The 25,000-nt window shown below is 47.8% G+C and overlaps 1 protein-coding gene across 1 annotated transcript in view; it reads left to right on the top strand.

Annotated features, from left to right (window-relative positions):
- The window catches only part of myo9aa (myosin IXAa), a gene marked incomplete at both ends in the record, with an annotated part of 86,736 nt that overhangs the window by 7,043 nt on the left and 54,693 nt on the right, over window positions 1–25,000 (top strand). The window contains one exon of the mRNA XM_080531886.1: window positions 24,729–24,823. Coding sequence (XP_080388012.1) covers window positions 24,729–24,823 — 95 coding nt within the window. The remainder of the gene's footprint in view (window positions 1–24,728; window positions 24,824–25,000) is intronic.

Raw genomic sequence — 25,000 nt, forward strand, 5'->3', positions numbered from 1 at the left:
TGTGTCCTTTGTTTGTGTGAAACCCAACTGCTGCCTTGTGTTTGTGTGGAGAGAGAACCAGGGGAGAGGTGAGGCTCGGGTGAAGAGTGGGCAGGGAGCTCTCACACACACAGGGGAGGCTTGTACTGTGGAGAGCCGGACAGATACTGTTAGTGCTGTTCTAGGCCCCTACGCATACACACACAGAGTGTGTCTCTTGTGTCTCTTCCCTCCCGCCATTTAGATCATAATAATACAGCGCTTAAGATAATTGTCTTCAGGAAATGAATACAGTACAATAAATACTCGTGATTCAATCACCTGGAACATAGGATGGAGAGGACGAGATGAGAGATTGAAAACGTTTGTTCAGCGTCTGTAGAGAAAGATATTTAATCGTACTACAAACGCTCGAGCCGATGAATTGAGGGCGTGGCCTGACAGTCTTTCAAATACAAAATGTACGACCAATGACCTTGCCTTGATGGATCATCTACCGTTTTGGAAATTGTGTCGAATCTAATCCTTCTAGATCCTTCTAGACTGCCTAACCGTTTTCCACAGTGAGCCAATTAAGCTAAGGGGTGGGTGGGTGGGTGGGTGGGTGGTTAATGGACTCCAGCGGGTTGAAATTGCCATCTTTTGACAGTGAGCGATTGGTGCCTTCACCCAATTTGATAATGCTAACCCTCATCCTAACCCTCAAAACAAGATCTGGTCAATATGAAATAAGGCAGAATGGACCCAGGGACAGCTCGATTTCCAATAGACCTATCGCTAAGCCACGCCCTCTTTGAAAACTCAGACAAACAAACAACGCTTCACTGACAGTGACTGACTGACCGACCGTGACTGAATGACATTCAATGACTTACAATGGCGGGAGTTGGCAAATTTCTGATTTCTGATTTACCACAGCAAGTAATAGACATGTTTTTTTAAAGATGACAAGAATATTTCGTCTAGAAGCTTTTCACCATCAGATATTAGCGAGTTGTTTGTCCGAGTTTTCTGCCTGCAGTGACTTTTGCTGTCATATGATTGGACAATTTCTATTTTGGGGCGTGGCTTAGCGATAGGTCCATTGCTTTGTTTCAGCCTTTCTCTACATGTTACCCCCCTACCCCCATTTTGGGCATTGTCCCTCATGGACCATCGCTACACCACGACACTCACCCACCCATCCACCCATCCACCCATCCACCCAGCCAGCCAGCCAGCCAGCCAGCCACTCCTAGCGAGTTAGATGGAATGCTAACCAGCTCCCTCTGCTTCTTCTCAGGCCTCCCCTCGGTAGCCTTATCTCTCTCACCGTGGAGCCAAACACGCCACTCTCGTCGACACGAGCTGGCTGCATTCCATCACAACAGGTTTTCCTCTTTCCTCCCTCTCTCTCTCTCCTGCTCTCATTCACTCCCATTCACAGACCTGAGACACCCCTGGGGGAGTGTGTAAGCAGTAGTAGCGCTCCACTTCAGTATCCTCCGCCATGTTGCTTTCTCCGTCCCGGGGCCTGTCAGATCGGTGGAGGGGGAGGGGACGAGGGCAGACTGAGGAGGCTGAAGGCCGGTACCGTGGTAACAGAGAAGGGAGGCTACAGTACAGTACATTCTGTTCCCGCACTCTCTCATCCTGTCTCAACAAAGACACCCATTGGACCGGTACTTCTCTGCTGATGAGTCTCTCATTGGCTATGAGAGATTGGGGAGGGGGAGGGTGGGCGGGGGAGGGGGAGGGGGGGGTTAAAGGTCAGTGGGACATTTGGCTGTACTTTGGGAATAAGAGCGTCAGCAGGTTCAGCGTAAATACTTGGGAGGTTTTGGAGAGGGGTGTTTTGAAGAGTGTGTGTCCGTTCCTCACGATATGTCAAAGGAAGGGAAGCTCCGACTGTACTGTGAGTGAAGGGGGCTAGCAAAACTTCCCCCAGAATGCCATGTTAACATCCTGTGTGTGTGTGTGTGCGTGTGTGTGTGTGTGTCTGTGTCTGTGTCTGTGTCTGTGTCTGTGTCTGTGTCTGTGTCTGTGTCTGTGTCTGTGTCTGTGTCTGTGTCTGTGTCTGTGTCTGTGTCTGTGTCTGTGTGCCAGCCATCTGTATGTTGCCGACTTCCAGGAAAGGTGATCATTTGTCCTGAGAGGACCTCTCCAACAGAGATGTGATCTCTATTATCTAATCTGAATATCCTGTCAGAGCCTAATCTCTGGACATGCGTGGTATTCGCTAGAGTCACAGCGCTAGCGTCGGTCGGTCGGTCAGCTGTCCTGACTAACGCCGCTTGGACAGGCCCTCTCTCCTCTCCTCGCCTCGCCTCTCCTCTCACAGTGGTGTGCCAGTGGGCTAGTCAATAGTCACACAGCAGATGCTGTGGCCAGAGGCAGCCTAACAATGTGCCTGTGTTTGGATATCCCAACGGGCTCTTTATTTAGACTGAGGCACGTGAGAGTCCTTGGATGCCTTGTCAGCAGTGCCCACACACACATGCGCGCGCACATACACACACATACACACACACACACACACACACCTGCTGTCAGAATGCACCAGCTGCTCCACTGCCCTAGCCTCACCTGGAGCTTTGTCAGAGGGGCAGATAGAAATAGACAGAGGACAGAATAGACTTGGTTCTCTTGATATCCCCCCTTTTCAGTGTAGTATACAGTCTTCCTCTGGTAGTCATAAGCGTGCTCTGTTTGTAAGTAAAAGAAAGGAAATAGATAGATAGTCCTTCTGTGTCCAAATGGCGTGGTATGTTATTTTCCAGTTGCACCCGGGACGGTTTAGTAGTTTCCGTTTCCAAACGCACTCTTTCTCTCCATGAGTGACTGGAGAGATGGTTATACTGACTGCACTGTTTTATAGCTAATCCCTCTATGTAGACTGCGACGCGCACACAAACACACACACACACACACACACACGCACGCACTCCTCTGCGAACGACTAGATGTTATCCCGCTGCTCCCTCCTCTGCGTCTCTCCTGTCCTGCACATGTTGATGAGCGGATGTGCACGTTGTTACAAAAGGCCTTTGTGGACACTCGCTCATTCCCTTCTCTTCTCTCGCTCTCTCTCTCACTCTCTCTCTCGCTCTCTCCCTCCCCCCTTCCTTCCGTAAGAGGAGTGGGGGATAAGTAGATATCCCCGGGATTCTGAGAAGTGACATTCCGAGAAGTGACATCCTGCAGGCTCCATTTTTTCTCTTTTCTTTTTTTAACCAATGGATGTGCATCCACGTCTCATCCAGGATGAGACCTTAGCAGATGTCCCAGGGTCCTCTCTGTTGGTTTAATTGGTATCGTGGTCTGTTTGTGTCTCATCACCTGACGTGCTGCTGTTGTTATTCTTTGATCCGTCCGGTCCGGGGGAGGCTGGCGGAGGTAGAAATCGGAGGACGGGTTCATTGTAAACGCACGTAACGGAATGAGGAACCGTATCAATGCCGTTCCTCACTCTCCGATTTCGACCTTCGCTGGTTGGTTCCTCTACCAGCTCTACCTGTTCCAACAGGGACCGTAGGCCTACAAGATCATATAGAAGACTTGACTAACACAGAGATGACCACCCAAGCCTTTAATGACTTCTCTCTCTTTCAACTCAGTTGTCTCTTTTTTTTTCTTTTATCCACTTTTTTCCAGCCTATCAACAGGCCCATGTTACACAAATGTTGAAAGCACACCCTCACGTTGACCCTCTTGTCCACTGAAGTTACATAAACCCCCGCAGGTGACCTGAGTGCTGAGGTTCACATCTGGCGGTGTGTGTGTGTACGTGTAGTTGTGTGTGTGTGTGTGTGTGTGTGTGTGTAAAAGTGTTGCATAATGTTCTACCCTCGTGCTAAAGCACGGACATCTGGAATAGAGCCGGAGTTTGAGGAGAACATCAGGACCGTCACCCCCGAGTGAAGTCAGTCATGGACGTTATGTCACAGGCCATGTTGACTGTATCATTCCTGTATCCCTTACCCCTACTGTGGTTGGGTTTCAAGCCTTTTCTCTGCAAGTCTTTATTTTATTTTTTTCCTCCTCCTTTTTTTCTTCATGTCCACCAGGTTTGGTGTCCATTGTGTTTCAAACTCAGTAAGTGTAAGGGATGAACTGACATTTGTAATGTGGACCTTCCAGTTCGGCACCGGAATGTCAATACATTTTCCCCTTTAATTGGAGTTCAGACCAATCCCTTGTGTCTTTGTCTGTCCGTCTGATTGTGTGAACTGTGCCCCACTGCCCCAGCCTCCGGCCTGGTAAGAGGATGAGTGTCACAGTCACCACCAAGCTAAGAATAATACGTTTCTCCCTCTTGGAATGTTGCCCGAAGCACAGTATAGTAAATGACTTATTAACTGTCTACAGTATAGTAAATGACTTATTAACTGCCTACAGTATAGTAAATGACTTATTAACTGCCTATAGTAGGCTATAGTAAATGAATTATTAACTGTCTACTCTACAGTATAGTAAATGACTAATTAACTGTCGACAACATTGAATTAAAGAGGCGCTGCAGTGGCTTTGAGGGCACAGAGATATATACACAAGTGTTCCCGCCCCAAAAAGCCTTTGTGCCCATTGTCTCCCGGACTACACCGCCGAAACCCTCCGGCCCTGTTGCTAATGTGTAACCTACAGTGAATGGCCAATGGTCAGGGTCAATGGTTGAGAACATGTTTGGCTAGTGGGTGTTTATGGTTTCAGCTCTATTTTGTGCTCCTTTGTTGTTTTTACATTCAAATAGTTATGTGCTGAACCTTTTGGTCTTTATTTTTTATTTTTTTTATTTCTTTGATAGGCTATTGTAAACACATGTTGGTTGGCCTACAGTTCAATTGGTCTCGGGGCTGTAGGGTAGCAGTTTCTTTATTGTGAGTGGCCAAGTCAGATTAGATGCTGGTCTTAGGTAAATGGATGGTGCAGCTGGGTGACAAGTGGGTTCATTCACTGTTAGCTTAATCTCACAACATTCAAGTTGGTCCAGGAGGTCAAACGCTGCAAATTAGTGGCCCACTATAATTGATGACGTAACAGATGAACTTTTGCCTTTCAATTTTGTTTATATTGAAGCCTTTATTGATTCTTTAAAGAATGACTCACAGTAGTTTAGTATCACACTCGCAGCCTACATAGTAGCTACAGCTACAATAAAGCTCAGGACAGGGATAGGGCTGCCTGCTTCTAGGACTGTTTATGTCTCTGAGACCTACCTAATGGGATTGACCTCATTTCTGCCCGCTCCAGGTGGGTTAGCCTTAGCGTTCCCACAGCAGCCTATACAGCTAACCTAGCTAACATAACCTAGCTAAGTTAGCCTAGCGTCCTGACATGTGGTCTACATAAGGGTGGGTTACTGATAAGGCCACCTGTTCTAGTTCTTACCTCAACACACCCAGTTAAGCACAGAGAGTTCTAGAAGCACACCCACCCTGTGCCTATCGTTACAATGACAGTGCAGATGCATTAGGTCATCATCTAGACACACACATACACAACGATATGCATCTTTGCCAATGGATTCTATGCAAAAACAATTAATGTGTGGTCTTGTGAAGGGTGTTTGCTTGCTAAATACTAAACACAAATAAATGTGAACTCTGCATATGAGAGAGAGAGAGAGAGAGAGAGAGAGAGAGAGAGAGAGAGAGAGAGAGAGAGAGAGAGAGAGAGAGAGAGAGAGAGAGAGAGAGAGAGAGAGAGAGAGAGAGAGAGAGAGAGAGAGAGAGAGAGAGAGAGAGAGAGAGAGAGAGAGAGAGAGAGAGAGAGAGAGAGACGAGGTCTCGATAAAAGCGCTCTCTTTCCACCACATCCTCCTGAAAGCAAACACAGCTCTGATAAAAACAGATAGGAACCTTATGAACGGTTGCTAGTTTCATAAATTCCTCTCAGTGAATCCGCATGGATTTCCTCGAAGCTTCATAAGCGTTCTGCATAGTTTTATATTTTTTAATGGAACAGATGAAGTGATAAGCACTGGAGGAACAGCTGCGGTGCTGTACAGTGTTGGCGGTTGACAGTGTTCGGTACACAGCGTTGAGTTATTGTAGGTCAACTGGTTCTAGAATGAGCTATTGACATCTGGCCAGAGCGAAGTATGCTTTCCCCCCCAGACATAGTATGATGAATGTTCCCAAGTTAAACTTTTAAAGGAAAACATAAGGTAGACACTTAGGTGAACATAGGTGAGGTCAGATAGATACCCACCCTAAATCTACCATAAACCTTCATAAATCTTCATATTAAAGTCGGCCTGAAATGATTTGCTAAGTGACAACACAAACACACGAACTCGCATTTTGAAGTTCACTTTCAAAGTAAAGTTTATTAAATCAACTTTAATTCATGTAGCGATTTTTCTCTATACAGACAGCTTCAGACAGATTAGACGTGTGTCTGGTGGTTGACTGACAGACCATCAATCTAGCCAATCATCATTCATCATCTGGTTGCTAGCTGGTACTAGCCTGTTCAACAATATCCCATTTCACAGATAATTTGCTCTACTCACTAAAATAGTAGCTGATACCATATATTGACATATTCAGAGAAAATCTCCTGGGTTAAAATATGTGGACATCTAGCAGACTATGAAGTTTATGCTAACTTTCCTAACAAATTAGCTTAGCTAACTTTCAAACTCTACTGTACCGGGCTGGGCACGTAACTTTGTTTACAGTCGAAGCGGGCACATTTAACAATACTATAAAATATTAAAGGAGTTGGTGCATTTGAAGCATTAACATCTTTGAGTGTCGTTATTTCAGAGACTTACATATGAAACGTACCCTTTAAAAGTCAAGAATTTAAATTTAAAATGAGTTGGATTATTACTATGGGCGTCATTTAGTGATTTCCTTTTCTGTCCGACTTTAAGGTTTTGATGTAGGATTTCCGACTATAAGACACTAAACATTCAGCTGTCAGTGTTTTATTTGTGCTTTTAGATTCTGTTCTCCGTGTTGTCGGTTGGAAAGCTGCTATGTGAATAGTACGTTATTGTTCGACTGTCTTAGCGGGATACCTTAAGCTCGCTGTAGGCCTTCGGGATGGTGGCCAGGTTCGGCTATTACCCAGTAGCTTACTGTATTAACCGTTCCCCCTCCTGTAAGCTTTCTCCCCAATGTGGTATGCTAGTACTTCAATAGTGATGCATTTGTGGAATAGAGAAACTGAACTATGACTGGACAGTATTCCAGTATGGAATCAATATCACAATGAAAGAGAGAAGTTTTCAGAAGCATTCCTAAGCATCTTAACAAACAGCTGTTGCAATCATGAAGACATACAGTACAAACATTCTCTCTCTCTCTCTCTCTCTCTTTCACACACACACACACACACACACACACACCCTTCCTGTTGATCGTTCTCTGTGTATTTGAGATCAGCTGCCTTCCCTTCAGCTATGAGCACCTCTCCTGTATCTATTTTCTTTTACATTTTTAATTTTGCCATTTAGCAGACGCTTTTAATCCAAAGCGATTTACAATTACGAATTACAGGGACATTCCCCCTGGAGTAATTGAGGGCTAAGTGCCTTACTCAAGGGCACACTAGTAGTGGTGTGGTTTCAGGTGGGATTTGAACTCACAACCTTCCGATCACAAGTCCAATTCACTATCCACTAGACCACCACTACTCATCTAGTATCTCCTCTAGTCTGTCCTGTACAGCACCACACCTCCATCCTAGAACCACTTGAGCGCTGTGGGTTTCTCTGTGGGAAAGCAGGGGCCATAGCCTATCCATAGCCTACAGTGACTGGTCTACAATAACAATTAGCTATCGCATCACTCTGTTAGCATAGAGAGACTCTTGGCCTTACAAATACATGAGGAGAGTTTAGTTTACATTGCTGCGGCTTAGGAATCCCCTGTCCGTTCAACCCCGTGAAGTCCATAAACGGTTTCTGTCACAGCCGCTGTGGAGAAGAAGTAGTCAAACCCTGTGATGCTTTTCGTGCTTTAAACACAGACTTTTTTTCCCATTTTTTCCCCTTCTTTTTCTCCAGTGTTTTTCTTCTCAATGTTTTTTTTCCAACATTTCGACTTTGAGTAATGCTTGCGGTTCCTTTGGCCAGCGGAGGTGGAACGGGCGTTGCGGTCTAGCGTCGGAGGAGTGTGAGAAAAGCGAAGCGACGCTGAGTAGCTAATCTCTTTAAAGCCCTTGTATATCAATAGGTTTCTTGGACGCGGGCAAGACGGCAAGCTTTTGAGAGATAGAAGGCGAAACTCTCCGTTTTTTCACGTGGTTTCGAAACTCAATATTTTTGTTCGGTAGTTCACTCCCCCAGTGAAGAGCAGATGTTTTGACTTTCACAACAGACATTTATAATTTCTCCCACATTGCGGCCTGTTATATCAGATGCATAACAGGGTGTGAGGGGCTTACGACAGGTTCACATGCACTTACATAACGTCTGCTCGGTGTCATGGTTCAAGGCACTGCGGCACGGGGAGGCCCCAGATATGCCCGTATATCTTTCTTCTCCTCTCTCTCTCTCTCACCTCCTCTCCTCCCCTCTCTATATCCTCCTCTCCCTCTCTCTGCTACATTCCTGTCCTCTGTATGGCCGCCAGATTGGGTAAGCCCCTTTCTCCGCCATCCGCATTTCCTCTCCTTCCGCTCACGTCTGGCCTCGCGCGCTTCTCTCTCTCTCTCCCCCCCTCCCTCCCTCTCTCTCTCTTTCCTGGATGACCTGAGTGGTAAGTTAGGGTTGGATGGCAGCAACATTCTGTGTTCGCCCACTGGACAGAAAGTGCATTTGAGTACAGTACAGCACAGCACAAGATTTCACAAAAACATTCTCTCTCTCTCTCTCTCTCTCATTCTTTCACACACACACACACACACACACACACACACACACACACACACACACACAACACAACACTCATTAAATCATCTGAAAAAATGAAATCTGTCAATGGTCCATTCATCCTCTAGAGAATTCAGAGATCAGGACTCAGGAGGCAACTCCACATGCAGCACAAATCACCTCAGCACTGAGGGAGTTTTATCAAGTGTTCTTGTCTGGCTCGTCTCCCAAGAGAGGTCCTCCTGTATCTCCACAGTATTCACGCTGGAACCTCCTTATCATAGCCATGTGTTTCAGGGCCTCTCACCAAGGTATTCCAGTGTTGAAAACATAAAAAATATCTCCTGTGCTTAAGTATGTGTCCAGTATATCTCAAATGAGGTACCATCAATACATCCACGTATTCCCCAATGGTTTGCAAATGTTTTGTTTTTGTTTTATTTGTTCGTCCATGGTCCCTGCTGTCCTATTCGCAGGGCCAGAAGTTTATCCTCGTCATGTTGATCTGATCAGCATGAACTCCGGGCCTTAGTTATAGCCTAGGAGGTGTTGCGGGGTCACCTGACATGGTCAAGAAGAACTGGCAGAGACAGTGAGTCGACTCCAAAGAAGAGGGTGTTCGTTTACCGAAGTCGCCGCTCTTCCCACGGAACGCACTGACCCTAACATCAGGTCATTTATCCGCCACTTGAAACCTCCGATTGGATCTTTCTTTATTTCCTTCGTTCATTCGTTCTCGGCTCTCGCTGCTTACATTATGAAACCCCCGTTCCTCTCACCAAGAGATAAGTGGATTGAATGAAACTCGGAAGGAAAACACAGAAGCAGTGTGCTAGGTGTTGAGAAATCCCATATTGACTCAGTCCTCCAGGGTGAGTGGGCTCCAGTGTTTGCACTAAAAGATAGGCCTGTTTTCCTAATAGCGGGGCACATTTACTTAGTGAATGTCAAACACATCCCACTGGAGTCAAATAGACTTAGGCTACTCGATCCTCAATCAACATAAAGGCTCACTAGCGATAGGGGTGTGGTACCAAATCTGGCCAAATCTTTTAATGACATCATTGCTTTTCGAAGGTATTTGAGTTGGTGATCAGGGCTGTGTGTTGTGTGTGTTGTGTGTATGTGTGTGTGTGTCGTGTTGGTGTGTCGTCTGTGTGTGTGTCTGTGTGCGTGTGCGTGCGCACGCTTGGCTCCTCTCCTCACACGGATATGTATTTTGTTACAGGGAGAACGATAGGTCAGCATTACTGTAGCTACAGAGGTTTGGATTCCCATGTAATAGGGCTCTCTGACCAATCCAGGGGCTCTACTTCAGATGACTGTTTATTATGACAGAGATCCGCTGTGCCATCACATCGAGATGGGTTGAAAGGCTTTTGTCCAAATTGGCTCTGTTGTACAGAAAAATTATGTTATTGGAGGGGATGAACTGCCATGTTCCACAGTCAGACCAGATTTTCGCTCTTTATCCCATCATCCATCCATCCAAATCTCCAAACACATTCTTGTCCCATCACCACCAGCCCAACCCTTTTTGAACCCTACACTCCACAGTGGAACATACCAACGCGAACCAGATGTATATGTAAGCTCTGATGACATCTCACCCCGCGTGTGTCTAATGCCAGGCCCACGCCTGCTCGGTGTCACACGGTTTGCCCGGATGAAGGCTGCCTGCTGTCTGTCGCTGAAAGCTTTAGTCTCTGGCCTTTAGCCAGGCTACCTCCCTCTTCCCCCGGTGACATCACAGGCACAGTCTTTACATAATATGGCCTCTCTCTCTCTTCTCTCTCTCTCTCTCTCTCTCTCTCTCTCTCTCTCTCTCTCTCTCTCTCTCTCTCTCTGGCTCTCTTGGGTGTGCAGCTAAGCTGGAAAAGCAATCATTGCTGTCGCTACTGCCAATGTACCCTCCCCCCCTCCCCCTCCCTCACACGCGTATGCATTAGCACACACAGACACATCACTGTCTCTCTGTTATCTCATTCTCTGTCTCTCTTTGTCTTTCTCCCTCTGCCTCTCTTTCTCTCGATGTCTCTCTCTGTCTATCGGTCTGTCTCTCTCTCTCTCTCTCTCTAACAGCTGTTACTCTAGCAGATCACAAAGAGATCTCTGCGTGTGTGTGTGTGTGTGTGTGTGTGGGGGGGGGGGGGGTAATTTGCATCTTACTCTGACAGTACTGCCCCACGAATGCAGTCAACCCCCCCTAACACTTGCCCCCTCAAGTCCTGTTTCTGACTCACAAAAGCCATTGCCGTCTGCTAGCTGAAGCACCCGAGTGAAGGGGTTAAAGCGTCAGGGACACAGCTGGCTGGTCCCTTCTGAACCCCGCCACGCGCGGCAGACGAGGGGGGGTAGCTCAGACGACCTTGCCCGAGGCACATCGCTGTCCGTCAATGTCACCTTTGATGCACCGCCCCCCCCCCCAAAAAAAGCTTTGAACTCTACTGCTTCAAAAGCTGCCCGGCAGACATCTAAGCCTCAGTATTACCATAGGACGAATGATCGACTGGATCTGTGGCACGATTCACCACGAAGGCCCATTTTTTTTTTATACAGGGAAGTCTGTTTTACATACCTGTGGCTGCTGCGGAGATAGATGACAGGTTTATTGTAAACAACGCAGTGCAGGGAATGTCATCTGTGCCACCCTTTATTATTAGTTAGTCCACAATAACAGGTTGACACACTGACATCTACTGGACACGCCCAGAGAGAAATACAGTGCAGTAATAAGGCCTTCTGTTGGGAAACGCCCTTTCGGAGCACATGCAGCCACACCCATTTCTGCAGTGCTGCAGTGTGTTGTTGGCACAGAGCCAGAGTCCTCCTCTGGCCATCCAGACCGGTCAGGACGGATCCATACGAGTGATGCTGGACGGCTGGTTCAGATGGGTCAATTCTGCCCTCGGGCAAGGTTAGTCTCGACAGACAGACAGACAGACAGGCAGGCAGGCAGGCAGGCAGGCAGGCAGGCAGACAGACAGACAGACAAACAGGCAGAGAGACAGGCAGGCAGACAGGCAGAGAGACAGACAGGCAGGCAGACAGGCAGAGAGACAGGCAGGCAGACAGGCAGAGAGACAGGCAGAGAGACAGGCAGACAGACAGACAGGCAGAGATACAGGCAGACAGGCAGTTAGACAGACAGACAGACAGGCAGACAGACAGACTTCTATAATACAGCTGTGGAAGTTGGGCCTATAATGTTAAACCTCCACGTTAGAAGGCTGAAACACAGGCCTCGCCCAGGCACCCTGCCAAGTCTCTCCCTACACACACACACACACACACACACACACACACACACACACACACACACACACACATACACACATTCTGCGCATTGCTGACACACTCCCTCTGAGCTCTGCAGCACTGCAGGGATCTCTGTGGGGCAGGGAGTAACAGAGTCCCGGTGTGGCACACAGTCAGTCAGACTGGTACACAACTGTATATGAAGGTTTTAGTTTGACTATGTCTCCATTCATTTACCCCTGTGGTCAATAAAGTCTGCGTGATCTGCATATGTACTGTATCTTACTGCTTAGTTTGTATACCGTTCTGATTCGTTGACATCTGGTTATTTTCTCCACGTCACTGACATTGACTTGTGTCTGGTGGTGGTGAGTTACTAGACTTGTTGATCTATGAACTATGAATCATTTCAATTCATTCATAACCGTTAAATAATAACCGTTAGGCCGTCAACATTTCCACCTATGGAACAAAGGGCCGTGGACCTCGCCTCCTTCATGGAATCAGGAGACGTCGCTAAGGCTATTGTTCCACGAATAGAAACGATGTGATGAATTGGCACGGACGCCGCATTGATCAACGCGTCTGGGTTCTCCTCCTCATCGGCGTCTCAAGCCAGCGTGCCGGTCCAAGTACCTGATGTTCTTGTGACCAGCTGTGGTCAAGTTTGCTGCCCGTTTGTCTAGACAATGGCGTTTTGTTCCAGCGTCGGTAGGTTAGGGTGACTCAGAACACTAGGCTGGGTCGAGCGAGGCCAGCGGGTGTGTGGAAGGAATGACCGCACCGCGTCCGCAAAGAAACACCACAGACCGAGCATCAGGGTTTCCCCCCTACATTGTGTTTATTTAGGCGGGGTGCAAAAGTTCTAGACTGCTCTCAGGTTCACGATCAGGATCGGGTTACTTAATTTGTACCCGTAGTTTTGTTAACAGTAAACAAGTCATCCGCGTTGACGTGCGTTTTAGAGAACGGCACAGACAGACAGTAGACAAACAATAAATGAAAGTACTCGATGTTCCAATCCTCGCAAAAACAACAACAACAACAACAACAACAACAACAAATCAAGATAAAATGATAAAATAATCTGTCGGCAATGTTGCTGCGATTTGTTAATCGGATTGATGGCTGCTAGAACAAAGCTATTTTTAATAACCGCTTTGTTCTGCACTTTGGGACTATAAACCAGAAGCATGAAGCTTCACCGTGCTTCACCGTGCAAAGGGGTGGGGGAGTCGTAATTTAAAATCGAGACAGTTATCCTCTGGAACTGTCTGGTGTGCAAGGACGCTGGGTTAAGCTGTGACCCCCCCGCACGTCAGCCAGCTAGACCATTCGACAATTCTGCTCAGGGAGCTTCTGTTTCTTTAGAGATAGGTTTCCAAACCACGACACTCATCAACTGGTTATTCAGACGAGGGTAACTGAGACGATGGTACTAGGGTGGGCTGTCGAAGGACATCTGGCACTTGGTTGAGTGAATGCCCTGATGTCATCATTACAAACAGCAACTGATGAACATATCATTCAATGGACTGGGTATTTTTAGTCAGTCTCCAAGCAGGTGTGCTTTTGAGCAGTGCTGCTGCATATGCATCGGTTTAGATGAAAGTGTTCGTGGTGTGTGGGCCTTACAGACTAACCCCCTTGAACCAGAGGGATACAAGGGATGTAATGGAGGAATGTGTTGACACCTGAACAATGGAGATCATTCACAATTAACACTTCACAACCATTCAAATGTCCACAAGGGGGAAGCTGATTTATGTCGGGTTGACACAGGTGAATTGGGAACAAAATCGTTGCGCAATTGCCAATGAATAGGAGCGGTAAAGTAAATGTAGATATTTGATAAGAAATTGATAAGAAACACCGGGTTTCATTTGATGAATTGAGCCAACACTGGTCGCTTTATGGCAACTGACGACACTCCCTCCAAGGCTGTATCCCCCCCCCCTAGGCTCTATAGACACACTGACACTTCTGACAGTAGTTAGGCTAAGGTTGCACGCTACAGTATCTGAGTTGCTAAGCTATGGAGGTGTTAGCTTTCTCTCTCCCTCCCTCATTACGCTAGCTCTGGATAGCTGCTTAACATGGGCTTGCCTCCCCTGACACTACCCCCCCCCCCCCCCTCTTAGTCACACACACACCATATTAATTTACCACATAAGCTACAGTTGTTGAAGAGAGCTGTCAATCGAGGGAGGGTTAAAGAGACACATTAGTGGAGTGCATCGTTGAACATGAGCGGAAAGCCCAAGCGCTAATCTTCTTAGCGTCTCGCTGCCTGTGAGGGCTGGCTACACGGTCATGTGACCACAGGACAGGTTCACTCTGCTGGTAAAGGACGTGCTGGGGGATGCTGCTCAAAACAACTTCAGCTGTTTGAAGTTCTCTCTCTCACACACACACACACACACACACACACACACACACACACACACACACACACCCACACACACGCTCACACACATACTGTACTCTCTGTCCCGCTCTCTCTCTCTGCGCCTCAATCTCGCGCTCTCCTCCTCTTTCTCTGCCGCGAGGAAACACTGCACTATTGTTTACTGCGGAATGTCGTGGGAAAGTTTGCGGCCAAAAAGGAGCTTCTGCATCCAACTGACCCCATCGGCGTCGGGGCCGTGCTGGAAACCCGTGTTCTGCCACACTTCAGCCCCCGTTTTTGCTGGCTGTGTGGATGCACACTCTGGGTCGAGAGAGGATATTCGATTACCAACTCTAGGAGGACATTTCTTTCGATACCTGGACCTCAATCAGAATGGGTAGTCCACCTTTACCCCCGACCCTCCTCCTACCCCCCCTCCCCTCCCCCCCCAACCCTTTCTCACACTCGAGAAACCGAACACTGTCTCTTACATAAACAAAAGGGTGAAAAGATGGAAAAAGAAAACAAGAACACACAGCATATTTGGATTCTTATCACATGCCTCTTCACACAAAAAAAGAACGACGGAAAACAAACAAACAGACTAGAGGAACAGGACTGATGGGGTGGAGTGGTGTGGTGTGGGCCGCGGATGTGACTGGTACGGGAACACAGGAACCGCTGTCAACGGGGGTGACATGGCATCCGAGGCATCCTGACAATGTTTAAAATAAAAACCAGTCGGCCCGACATCTGTGCTGTAGGAAGGGAAGGGGGCCTCCGCAGCGACTCCGTGAGTCATACTTAGACCCATACAGAGAAGGCTAACATACATACAGTCACGCACTCTGAGAAGGGCGTGTCACCCTGGGTTTGTTAGCAGGCGCTCACTAGTCTGCTGGATAAATCAGGGTTCCCGTGCTGGTCTTAAAAAGCCAATCTAATCCCATTTATATGGCCTAAAAAGGTCAAAAATGTCTGTTATTCGGTCTAAAAATGAGGTGCTAGGTCTTAAAAATGAGATCCTGCAAGGAAATCAGTCCGACCACATCTATTTACGCGGAAATGAATCAAGCTGGAACCCAAAAAATGCGAATTCACTTCCCTTTTTGTCTGTATGGCAGGGAAATCCCTAATTTCATCACCTCGAGGATGACAAAAAGCTATCATATGGTGTCGCGAATAGGTCTAAAATTCTATTCAAAGAGGTCTAAAAAAGGTCTAAAAAAGTATTAGATTTGACTTGTTGAAACTTGTAGGAACCCTGCCGGGGTTTGTTAGCAGTCGCTCGCTAGTCTGCTGGATAAATACTATTCCTTAACATCCCAAATTCAGCCCTAGCCCACTATCCCCGAAGCGTATACTGTATGTAGCTCTGACGGAATGAAGTTTTGGTGGAAGCAAATATTTGGTTCCACCTGCCCAATCCTCTCACAAAAGTACATTTGGGGCTTGAGGTGGATTTGGAGTTTTGGCACATTGACTACAATTGGATAAAAGCCTCTGTGCTTCCCCCCCCCCCACATCAAAGAGCTGGGGTTAGACTGGAGGATGATTGACAGCTGTAGGAGATCCCGCCCATTGAGAGGTTCTGAGGGTTGGTTTCCTCTCCTGCACGTCTTTATTGGATGTTTCCAGTGTTGGCACGTTGCCCCCCGTTCCATGCTTGTAGCCACGCAGACACACACACACACACACACACACACACACACTGATGCATAGACACACACACACACACACACACACACACATGCATAGACATACACACACACACACACACACACACACACACATACTGCTCCCCCATACTATCTGCTGCTGAGTGTGTGTGTGTGTGTGTGTGTGTGTGTGTGTGTGTGTGTGTGTGTGTGTACGTCTATGCATCAGTGTGTGTGTGTGTGTGTGTGTGTGTGTGTGTACAGTCACTACAGTAAACATCCTCTGTTGTTCAGCTCGCGGCGATTTCTGGGGGAACTTCAATACAACAACGGCTAGCCTTCAATTTAGGAGCCCTCCCACTGCCTCACTCGACCCCCCCCCCTGCACCGTACTCAGGCTCGTGGGCGGTAGCCAACGCCCAATGCTATCTTGATATAACAATGAATAGGTTTCTTTTATCGTACATTCTTACACCGTACATCTGTTTCACTTTCCTTCACATGCACATCCACTCTGGAGACATCCAGTCGTCCAATAATAGCAGTGTTGTGTTCAGTGACCAGTGTTGCCAGATTGGATTGTTTTCCAGCCGAACCACGGTCTAAAAGCCGCCCAGTGTGATCATAAGTAGCCCAATTCGGGCGGGGATACGCCCAAACTGGCAACACTGTCAGTGACAGGACAGTGGCGTGGGTGGAGGGGTACAGTAGGAGGGATCCAGGTGCTGTGCTGTACTGTGTGACTGTGATGTCACAATGATGTCTCCCTGGGAGACGGGCCATGGTGGAGGGGGATGAGCAGGATACGCTTTACTAGCTCCTCCAACGCCTCATTACACATGTAGAGAAGCTGATAACAGGAGGAAACGCTGTGCCCGTGTGTGCGTGCGTGTGTGTGTGTGTGCGTGTGTGTGTGTGTGTGTGCGTCTGTGTGTGTGTCTGTGTCACACACACACACACACACACACACACACCACTCCTCCAGATAAGGGGTGATGGAGCAGATCGTACTGCTGAGTCACAGGAGAGAGAAAGTCATAGTAAAGTCAGCCTCTCCAGGCGCCAGGCCAACCTCACCAAAGTGACGGGCCTTCGCTACCCTGCAGCCTCTCTCTCCTGCTCCTGAGGCACAGATGTGGGATCAGTTACAGCACTCAGCCTCTTTCGAGGAAGCCTGAATACTCAGCCGCCATGTTGGCGACGCCTCTCAGGCGTTTATTTACAGTAGAGAGAGGTCAAATGCTGTTTTTTTTACTAGACCGGTCGTCTATGGGAGGGCAAGAGAAACCCCAATTCATATTCACAGTAAAAAATGCTTCGGTTTTTCACATCACCGAAGTAGAAGTAGAAACACTTTCTTCTTACATTTGATCGTTAAAAAAAACAACAACGTCGTAACGGCTTAAAAATACACTTTGTTCGGCTCCGTCCTAGCCTCACGCTCTGGTCTTAACACGTGCGTTGCTCTGGGATACGAGAGACGGACGCAATTTGCCCACAGGAACCACATCTGTTAGTGACGCGTATCTGTTACCGCGTGGTAATCCCTCACGTGGGGCTGACGCCATTTTCCCCCGTCTCTGTCAGACCTGCTGTATATCAAGGAGGTTGTTGTGTACCTCCTCAATACAGAACATATCTGGTTTCTGTACCTTCCACCATAAATTGTTCCCCTAACCATGAGGGGAGGAGGTCAAAAGCCAACTGACCGTAGATCACTGTTGTCTGTTGCTGGGGCGACTTCATCCTCTACTCTTCAAGGCTCCTCTGTCCGTTCCACAGGAACAGGAAATAGACACTTTCAGATGCCTTATCGTTGCTCACGGAAGGACCGTATTAGGCCTATGAGCACTCTGTCAACACAGCTTCCTTTAGGCTTCAGGCCGTCCCTTTTTCACACAGACACACACACACACACACACACACACACACGCACACACACACACACACACACACACGGCAGAGTGGGAGCTGGTGTGTGTGTGTTGGTGTGTGTCTGTGTGTCAGTGGGTGGGTGTGTGTGTGTGTGTGTGTGTGTTTGTGTGTGTGTGTGTGTGTGTGTGTGTGTCAGTGGGTGTGTGTGTGTGTGTGTGTTTGATAATGCCAGTGTGGTTCATGTTTCTTAGACCCGCTAGCTCTATTGAAATAGTTTTGACCCGACGAATCGGATGAGAATGTGTGGACACATCCCTGTTGGAGTACTGTAGGGTCGGAGCTGGGTTACTGCAATTGGGACACTTTCAATGGCCTCTCTTTTCCAGGCATCTCCTCTTCCCTGACCCCTGCTGTTGTTGTTGCCTCAGGGACCCCTCTATTCAGTGGCCCAATGAAGAGGAATGCAGCAATTTTCCACTCTGTCTTGCCTAATTCGGAGGGGTTTATGTTAAATGAAAGATGTCTCTGATAGCCGACTTACCCAGGATACAAACAGCCCCGGTGGTTATGTTCATGACGGTGGACTTTCATCTCGGCCTCTGCGACTAATGTCTGTAATTCCCCACAACTAACCCATGATGAGCTACTGTTAGAGAGGACTCCACCACCCCTCTGGCGCTGGTCTACAGGGAAACGGCTCTGTTTCTCACCGTCTTTTCTTCCTCAGAGTCTCTTTCTTTCTCTCTCTCTCTCTCTCTCTCTCTCTCTCTCTCTCTCTCTCTCTCTCTGTCTCTGTCTCTCTCTGTCTCTCTCTCTCTCTGTCTCTGTCTCTCTCTGTCTCTCTCTCTATCTCTCTGTCTCTCTTTCTCTCTGTCTGTCTCTCTCTCTTTACTCTCTCTCTGTCTCTCTCTGTCTCTCTCTCTCTCTCTCTCTCTCTCTCTCTCTCTCTCTCTCTCTCTCTCTTCCTCTCTCCCGCTCTTTTTCCAGTCTCTTTCTAGAACATTCTCCCTCTAGGCATAGGTGTCCATAAGCAGAAGCCGGGGTATGGGGGGGGGGGGGGCACTGCCTCCACACTCCAGCCCTGCTCCCCTCATCTACATGTTACCATCAGATCAGCCCCTCAGGGGTTTGGGAAGAAAGGGGCCAGTTCTCAGAACTGAGGAAGACTCTTGACAATGAGATCTTATGTCTCCGTCTCTCTGAAGAGCTTGATTGTTCAAACAAAAAGCATTTGATCCCGAACCAAGGCTTGCATAATGGCGTCTCGAGAGTATTTCAGCTTCTTTGAATCCACACGCAAACTATTATTGTACTATATAGTGCAGATGTCACACATTTCCTGAATGGTCAATGTCAGTAGATGACTACATTTCTCGTTGACGCATTTTTGCGTGCGAAGTTGTGCTCGTAAACAACTGGTGTATTCCGGAGTCACATGTGACACTAGTAACACTGGGTGGAGATGTTTTAATTGCAACCAGAGGCTGCAGTTTTTTTTTTTTTTTTGTATTACCGAAAGTTAGCATTGTTGCTAATTCTCTAACTCTAGCACTGTGACTGCCAACGGCCTCTGGCCCTGGCATAGATTTGTTTTTCTTATGGTGACTGACTGTATGTAGATGATTTGTTTGCTTAGACAAAATGTACATGTCGTAAGTCGCTTTGCATAAAGGCGTCCGCTAAATGTCTAAAATGTAAATGTGAATGGAAACTCAGTTTGGATTCCATTGCTGTGCTCCTGCTGGTTTCAAACTGCCTCTTTGAAACAAAGAGCAGCACTCTGCCAGAAGTGGGATTGGGGAATTTCCATTGGAAGCTTTTCAACGGTTATTGCGGAGATAAGAGATCAATAGTCTTTTGTTCGAAGGAGTTTTGTTGGCATCGTGTTGAGTCTTGTCAAATACATACTATTTAGTCAACATTCACTCTGAAACAATAGTGTTAAAACCAGTAACAACTCTCGCTGCTTTTTGGAGGGATTTCATAATCTCAAAGGTCAGGATCGTCAAACACGAAGCTGCTCTTAAGAAGCTGTGTTGTAACCGATGACTTACTCAAATAACAACAAACCTTTCTACAGTAAAGATACCGTACTGTATAAAGATATCGCACACTTGTGTTATGAGTTACTCTGTTAAGTCTATCGACCTTTGCTACTAGAAAACTGCCACTTTCACAAATAGGGCCCACTTTGTTCTCAGTGAAACCGTTCACCATGACTCACCGTGGCTGTATGATTAACAAACACACGCCGACCGCAGCGCTGCTAGCCAGCAGAGTCACGTCAGGTGTGGGATTACAGGGGCCGGCTTAGCAATTAGCCTCGGTAAAACACTATCTGTCCACACGGGCCGTCACGTACGGTAACAGTGACTGTGTTATGTTCAGCCTTTCATGGCCGTTGTGAAAGTTATTCACAATTGTGAGGGAAAGGGAAAGGTCATGCCCTCATGTTGTGGATTACGGGTGTGTCCTCCTCCGGAGCTCTGCGGCAGCTAGCGACTAGCAGAAGGAGAGAGAGAGGAATATAGCCACATAGCGTCACATGGCCAGGAAACCCCACATTTCAAGCCAGCATGAAAATGAGCTAATAACCTCAACTGATCAGGGAACTGGAGGGATAGTCACTGCACTGTGTCTTCACTCAGCCTCACTTTTGTTCTCTAATGGGCCCAGTGTAATTGACCCTAGCACGCACACACACACACACACACACACACACACACACACACACACACGCACACACACACACACACACTCCCCTAGGCCTGGACTAAGGCGAGTAAGGCTGTGCTCTCCTCCTCCAGTCTATAATTAAGGCCTGTGTCTCTGCTCTGCTGCAGGGCCCAGTGTCCACGTGTCTCTCAGACATCCTAATCATATGACAGATGGAGGCCCTGATGGAAAACCGACAGAGAGTGAGGGAGTGAGATCATTGCTTCTCTATGCTGGTGGTGGTGGTGGTGGTGGTGGTGGTCAGCTTTTCCTTGTTGAGTTGATGATCCTTTCCTCTGAGGTCCTCATCGTATAAGATTGTTCAGAGAGTGACTTTCCCTTCTAATAGACACAGTACGTTTGCAGCTTTATTTGGTGTCTGTCTGACAGTAAATCCCCCTGCTGCATGAAGACAACACACACACACACACACATACACACACATACAAACACACACACACGTACACACACAGAGTCACAGACAGACGTATGTGCGCACGCGCACACACACACACACACACACACACACACACACACACACACACACACGCAGGAGGAAGACGGTGTATTAAAATGAGGGAGAAAGTGAGATCATTCTTTCTCTATGCTGGTGGTGGTAGTGGTCAGTTTTTCCTAACCCTAACCCTTTCCTCCGAGGTCCTCATCATATAAGATGGTTCAGAGAGTGACTTCTAATAGACACAGTACGTTCGCAGTTTCATTTGGTGTCTTGACAGTAAATCCCCCTGCTGCTGCTGCATGAAGCAGCCGGTTCTGATCCGGTCCTGGTATCCCAGAGTTTACTGTACCTCGTGAACTCAGAGGCCCAGGCACGTTAACATAGGACGCAGCCAATGGAAACTATGCTCTGTACTCTGTGACTTTCAACAACCGTAGACAGACAGACAGACAGACGGACAGGCTACACCCTCCCCAACAGTCTGGCACTGGTCTGACACTGTCTGTCTGTCCTTCCTTCTCCCCCTGGTCCGCTGCCCAGACACATATTGACCTGCTGCAGTCAGTGTGGTCACGGGGGTGGGGTGTACGGTAGGGAGAGACGGGGTCGCGTGTCCCTATGAGGAGCAGAACACACTAACCGTTAAAACACTGCAGCAACGCTAGCGGCCCAGGGGAGCGCTCCCCGCCAGCCCTCCCTCCCTCCCTCCCTCCCTCCCTCTCTACTCTTTCCATCCTGGCTCTCGCTACACACAACCCCCTCCAAAAAACCTCTGCTAAACCGTCCCAACGGGTCTCTTTTTTTTCCGTCTTTTGATATTGTGTGGGGTTTTTTCGGTGCGTTGGCTGTTTTTGATCAGGTCCCGTTTGTAGTGGTGATTAGTGAGCTATTCACGCCAATCAGGGTGTAACACTTTAAAAGTGTGTGTGGAGATGTCGGCCTGAAGCTGCTTGCGTTTATGTTTTTCAAACTCTTTCTACTTTTTCAACGGTGAAAACTTGAAAGTGCTCATTTCACCTATAGAAAAAAACTAACATTTTTTAACCACTACTACTCTTACACGTGTCATGCTATTGACACCAATTCAAAATGTAAATGGAATGTGAAGAAAGACTCCAAATGACCATGCCTGTTACCTGATACCTGCTATGCTTTAAACTATTCAACTTTTTGTAACTCCAAAAACGTCCATATTAGTTAACACCTACCACCCTTCTAGAAATATATCTAGCTAAGTAACTAGCAAGCCAACTATAGTTATCTGTCATATTAGTGGTCTATCTTTCTCCCCTCTATCTAACTATCTCCCCATCTATCTAACTATTAATCTATCTATCCATCCATCCATCCATCGCGCTACAGAACTGTTGCATCTATAGTCCAAAAAAAGAAGGCTTTGTAAGCCCACAGAGTTTATTCAGGATCTTCCTTGTCTAGTTGACATTTTCTGTTATGTAAACCAATTGTGCACACACTCACTCTCTCTAGGGATTAATCTAGAGGCTATCTATAATCCTGCTCGACCAATATGTGGAAGACTTAGTGTTGCAGATATGGTGCTCGCCACGGGTGGGGAAGTACATATGCTGTTGGCTGTGAAACTGTCCTATCTCACTGTGAGGGGGTTTAAAACAGGCCAGATGGGCATATTCATGGTACAAAGGAGTCAATCACTCCTAATTCCAATGAATGACTCGTGGAATTCCAATGAATGACTCGTGGAATGTCGAACGTCAAGTCATTTTAGCCAAATACCTGAATTGTTGAGGGTAGTGGTGGCCTAGCAGATGAGTTGAACTGGTGATCCGAAGGTCATGAGTTCAAATCCCACCTGGGAACAACACCACTACTGTGCCCTTGAGTAAAGCACTTAGCACTTAGCCTTAAGTTACTCCAGGGAGACTGTCCCTGTAATCTCTATCTATCTCTATTATAAATCGCTTTGGATAAAATGGTTAAAATTTAAATATAAATGTTGTGCTTATGTTCTGTAAAGTGAATACGTGGGTTAGGTTCGTGCCTCGTCTCCTAGCTCCAGCAAGGGTGCAATGGACCTATCGCTAAGCCACGCCCCCTTTGAAAAGTCGGGCAAACAAACAACGCTTCATTGACAGTGACTGACTGACCGACCGTGACTGAATGACATTCAATGACTTACAATGGCGGGAGTTGACAAATTTACCACAGCAAGTACGTTTTTTAAAGATGACAAGAATATTTAGTCTAGAAGCTTTTCACCATCAGATATTAGGGAGTTGTTTGTCCGAGTTTTCTGCCTGTAGTGACTTTTGCTGTGATATGATTGGACAATTTCTATTTTGGGGCGTGGCTTAGCGATAGGTCTATTGGGTGCAGTTCCACCTCGACGTTGGGCTGTCTGTCTGTCTGTCCGCCAATCGGAACATCATGTATTCACTTTTTCCTCCTCTGTCTGTCAGCATACTGATCGTCTGTGGGGGCGGGCGAAGCACAAATAGAGCTGTGAGGTCAGTCCCTGGTGCTGGCTGTCCTGCCGTGGTCTGGCCCGGCCCTACTGGTAGCCAGGGTGGCCAAGTGTACAGGGTTCCCCCCCGGGTGCTCCCTAGCATGCCTGGGAAGGGTGAATCAGAGTAGGGTGACGTGTTCCAGAAGTTCCCCGGGCCTACTGACACACAACAGGTCAACCCGAACCTTGACTCGACGTGGCCGTAGCCTAGCATTAGAAAGAGGACCTTTTAGGGAGAGTTTGTGTTTAGTACGCGACTGCGGAGGGAGTGGATGCACAGGGGGTGCACAGGGGTAGCGTGTGCGTGTGCGCGTGCTTGTGTGTGTGGTGTCTGTGTACATGTGTGTGTCTGTGTGTGTGTCTGTGTCTGTGTGCGTGTGCGTCCGCACGTGCGCACCCAAGGCGCACAGGGCAGAGGGGCAGCAGCTCTCAAAGTGATTGGACTGAAGGAATTTGTTTACTTGTGGCAGAGCTACAAATAACTGCGGGGTTTACACAGGGCTAGGAGCGACTTCCCCTCCAGGCAAGCGTACAACACAAACACACCAGAGGGGAAACGCTGGAGCTCTTATTAAAGCGCCCCACCGCTACACATGTTCCACCAGGCCACATGGATCACATTACCCAGAGGAGGAGGAGGAGGAGTCGTCTCTCCATCAGGACGCTACTCTACTCAGCTCTCATCATCTCTGGCAATTTGTCTGACTCTGACGTTAAGTGCTTCTGAGGGTTCGGAAAACCGTCTTGTTAATGGTCGATGGGGGGGCGGGGGGGGGGGGGCGGGGGGTCGGCTGTATTGAACTACTCGAGAGCTTGTTTTCTCGTTCGTTTTCTCTCCCTATCTCTCTCTTTCTCTCTCTCTCTCTCTCTTTCTCTCTCTCTCTATCTCTATTTTGCTTTTAAAGTGTCATGTGATCAAAATGATGTTTGTGCCTGGCACACGAGGGTCATCTCAGCGCGTTTCACCTGCTGTAGAACCACCGTACCCCACACACCGTGTCACGTCAACTCGAATGTCAAACCTCCTTGTTTTTCTTCTCTCCCTTGATTTGTCCATGGTTGGTGGATTAGCTCTCATCCCCTCTTCTCCTCTCTCTCCTCTGCAGGCGTTTGGGAACGCTAAAACGGCCCACAACAACAACTCCAGCCGCTTCGGCAAGTTCATCCAAGTGAATTACCAGGAGAGCGGCACCGTGAGAGGGTAAGAACACACGTCCGGGGGGGGGCGCTTAGGTGGCGTAGCGGGCGCTTAGGTGGCGTAACGTAGCGTTGACCATGTCACCGCAGGGTCCCCGGTTCGATTCCGGCCGGGGACATATCCTGCATGTCATCCCTCCTCTCTCTCTCACCCATCCTTCCTGTCTAAAAAAATCTCTAC

This window comes from Nansenia antarctica, assembly GCF_963989245.1.
Source record: "Nansenia antarctica genome assembly, chromosome: 5".
In the NCBI taxonomy this organism is placed as follows: domain Eukaryota; kingdom Metazoa; phylum Chordata; class Actinopteri; order Argentiniformes; family Microstomatidae; genus Nansenia; species Nansenia antarctica.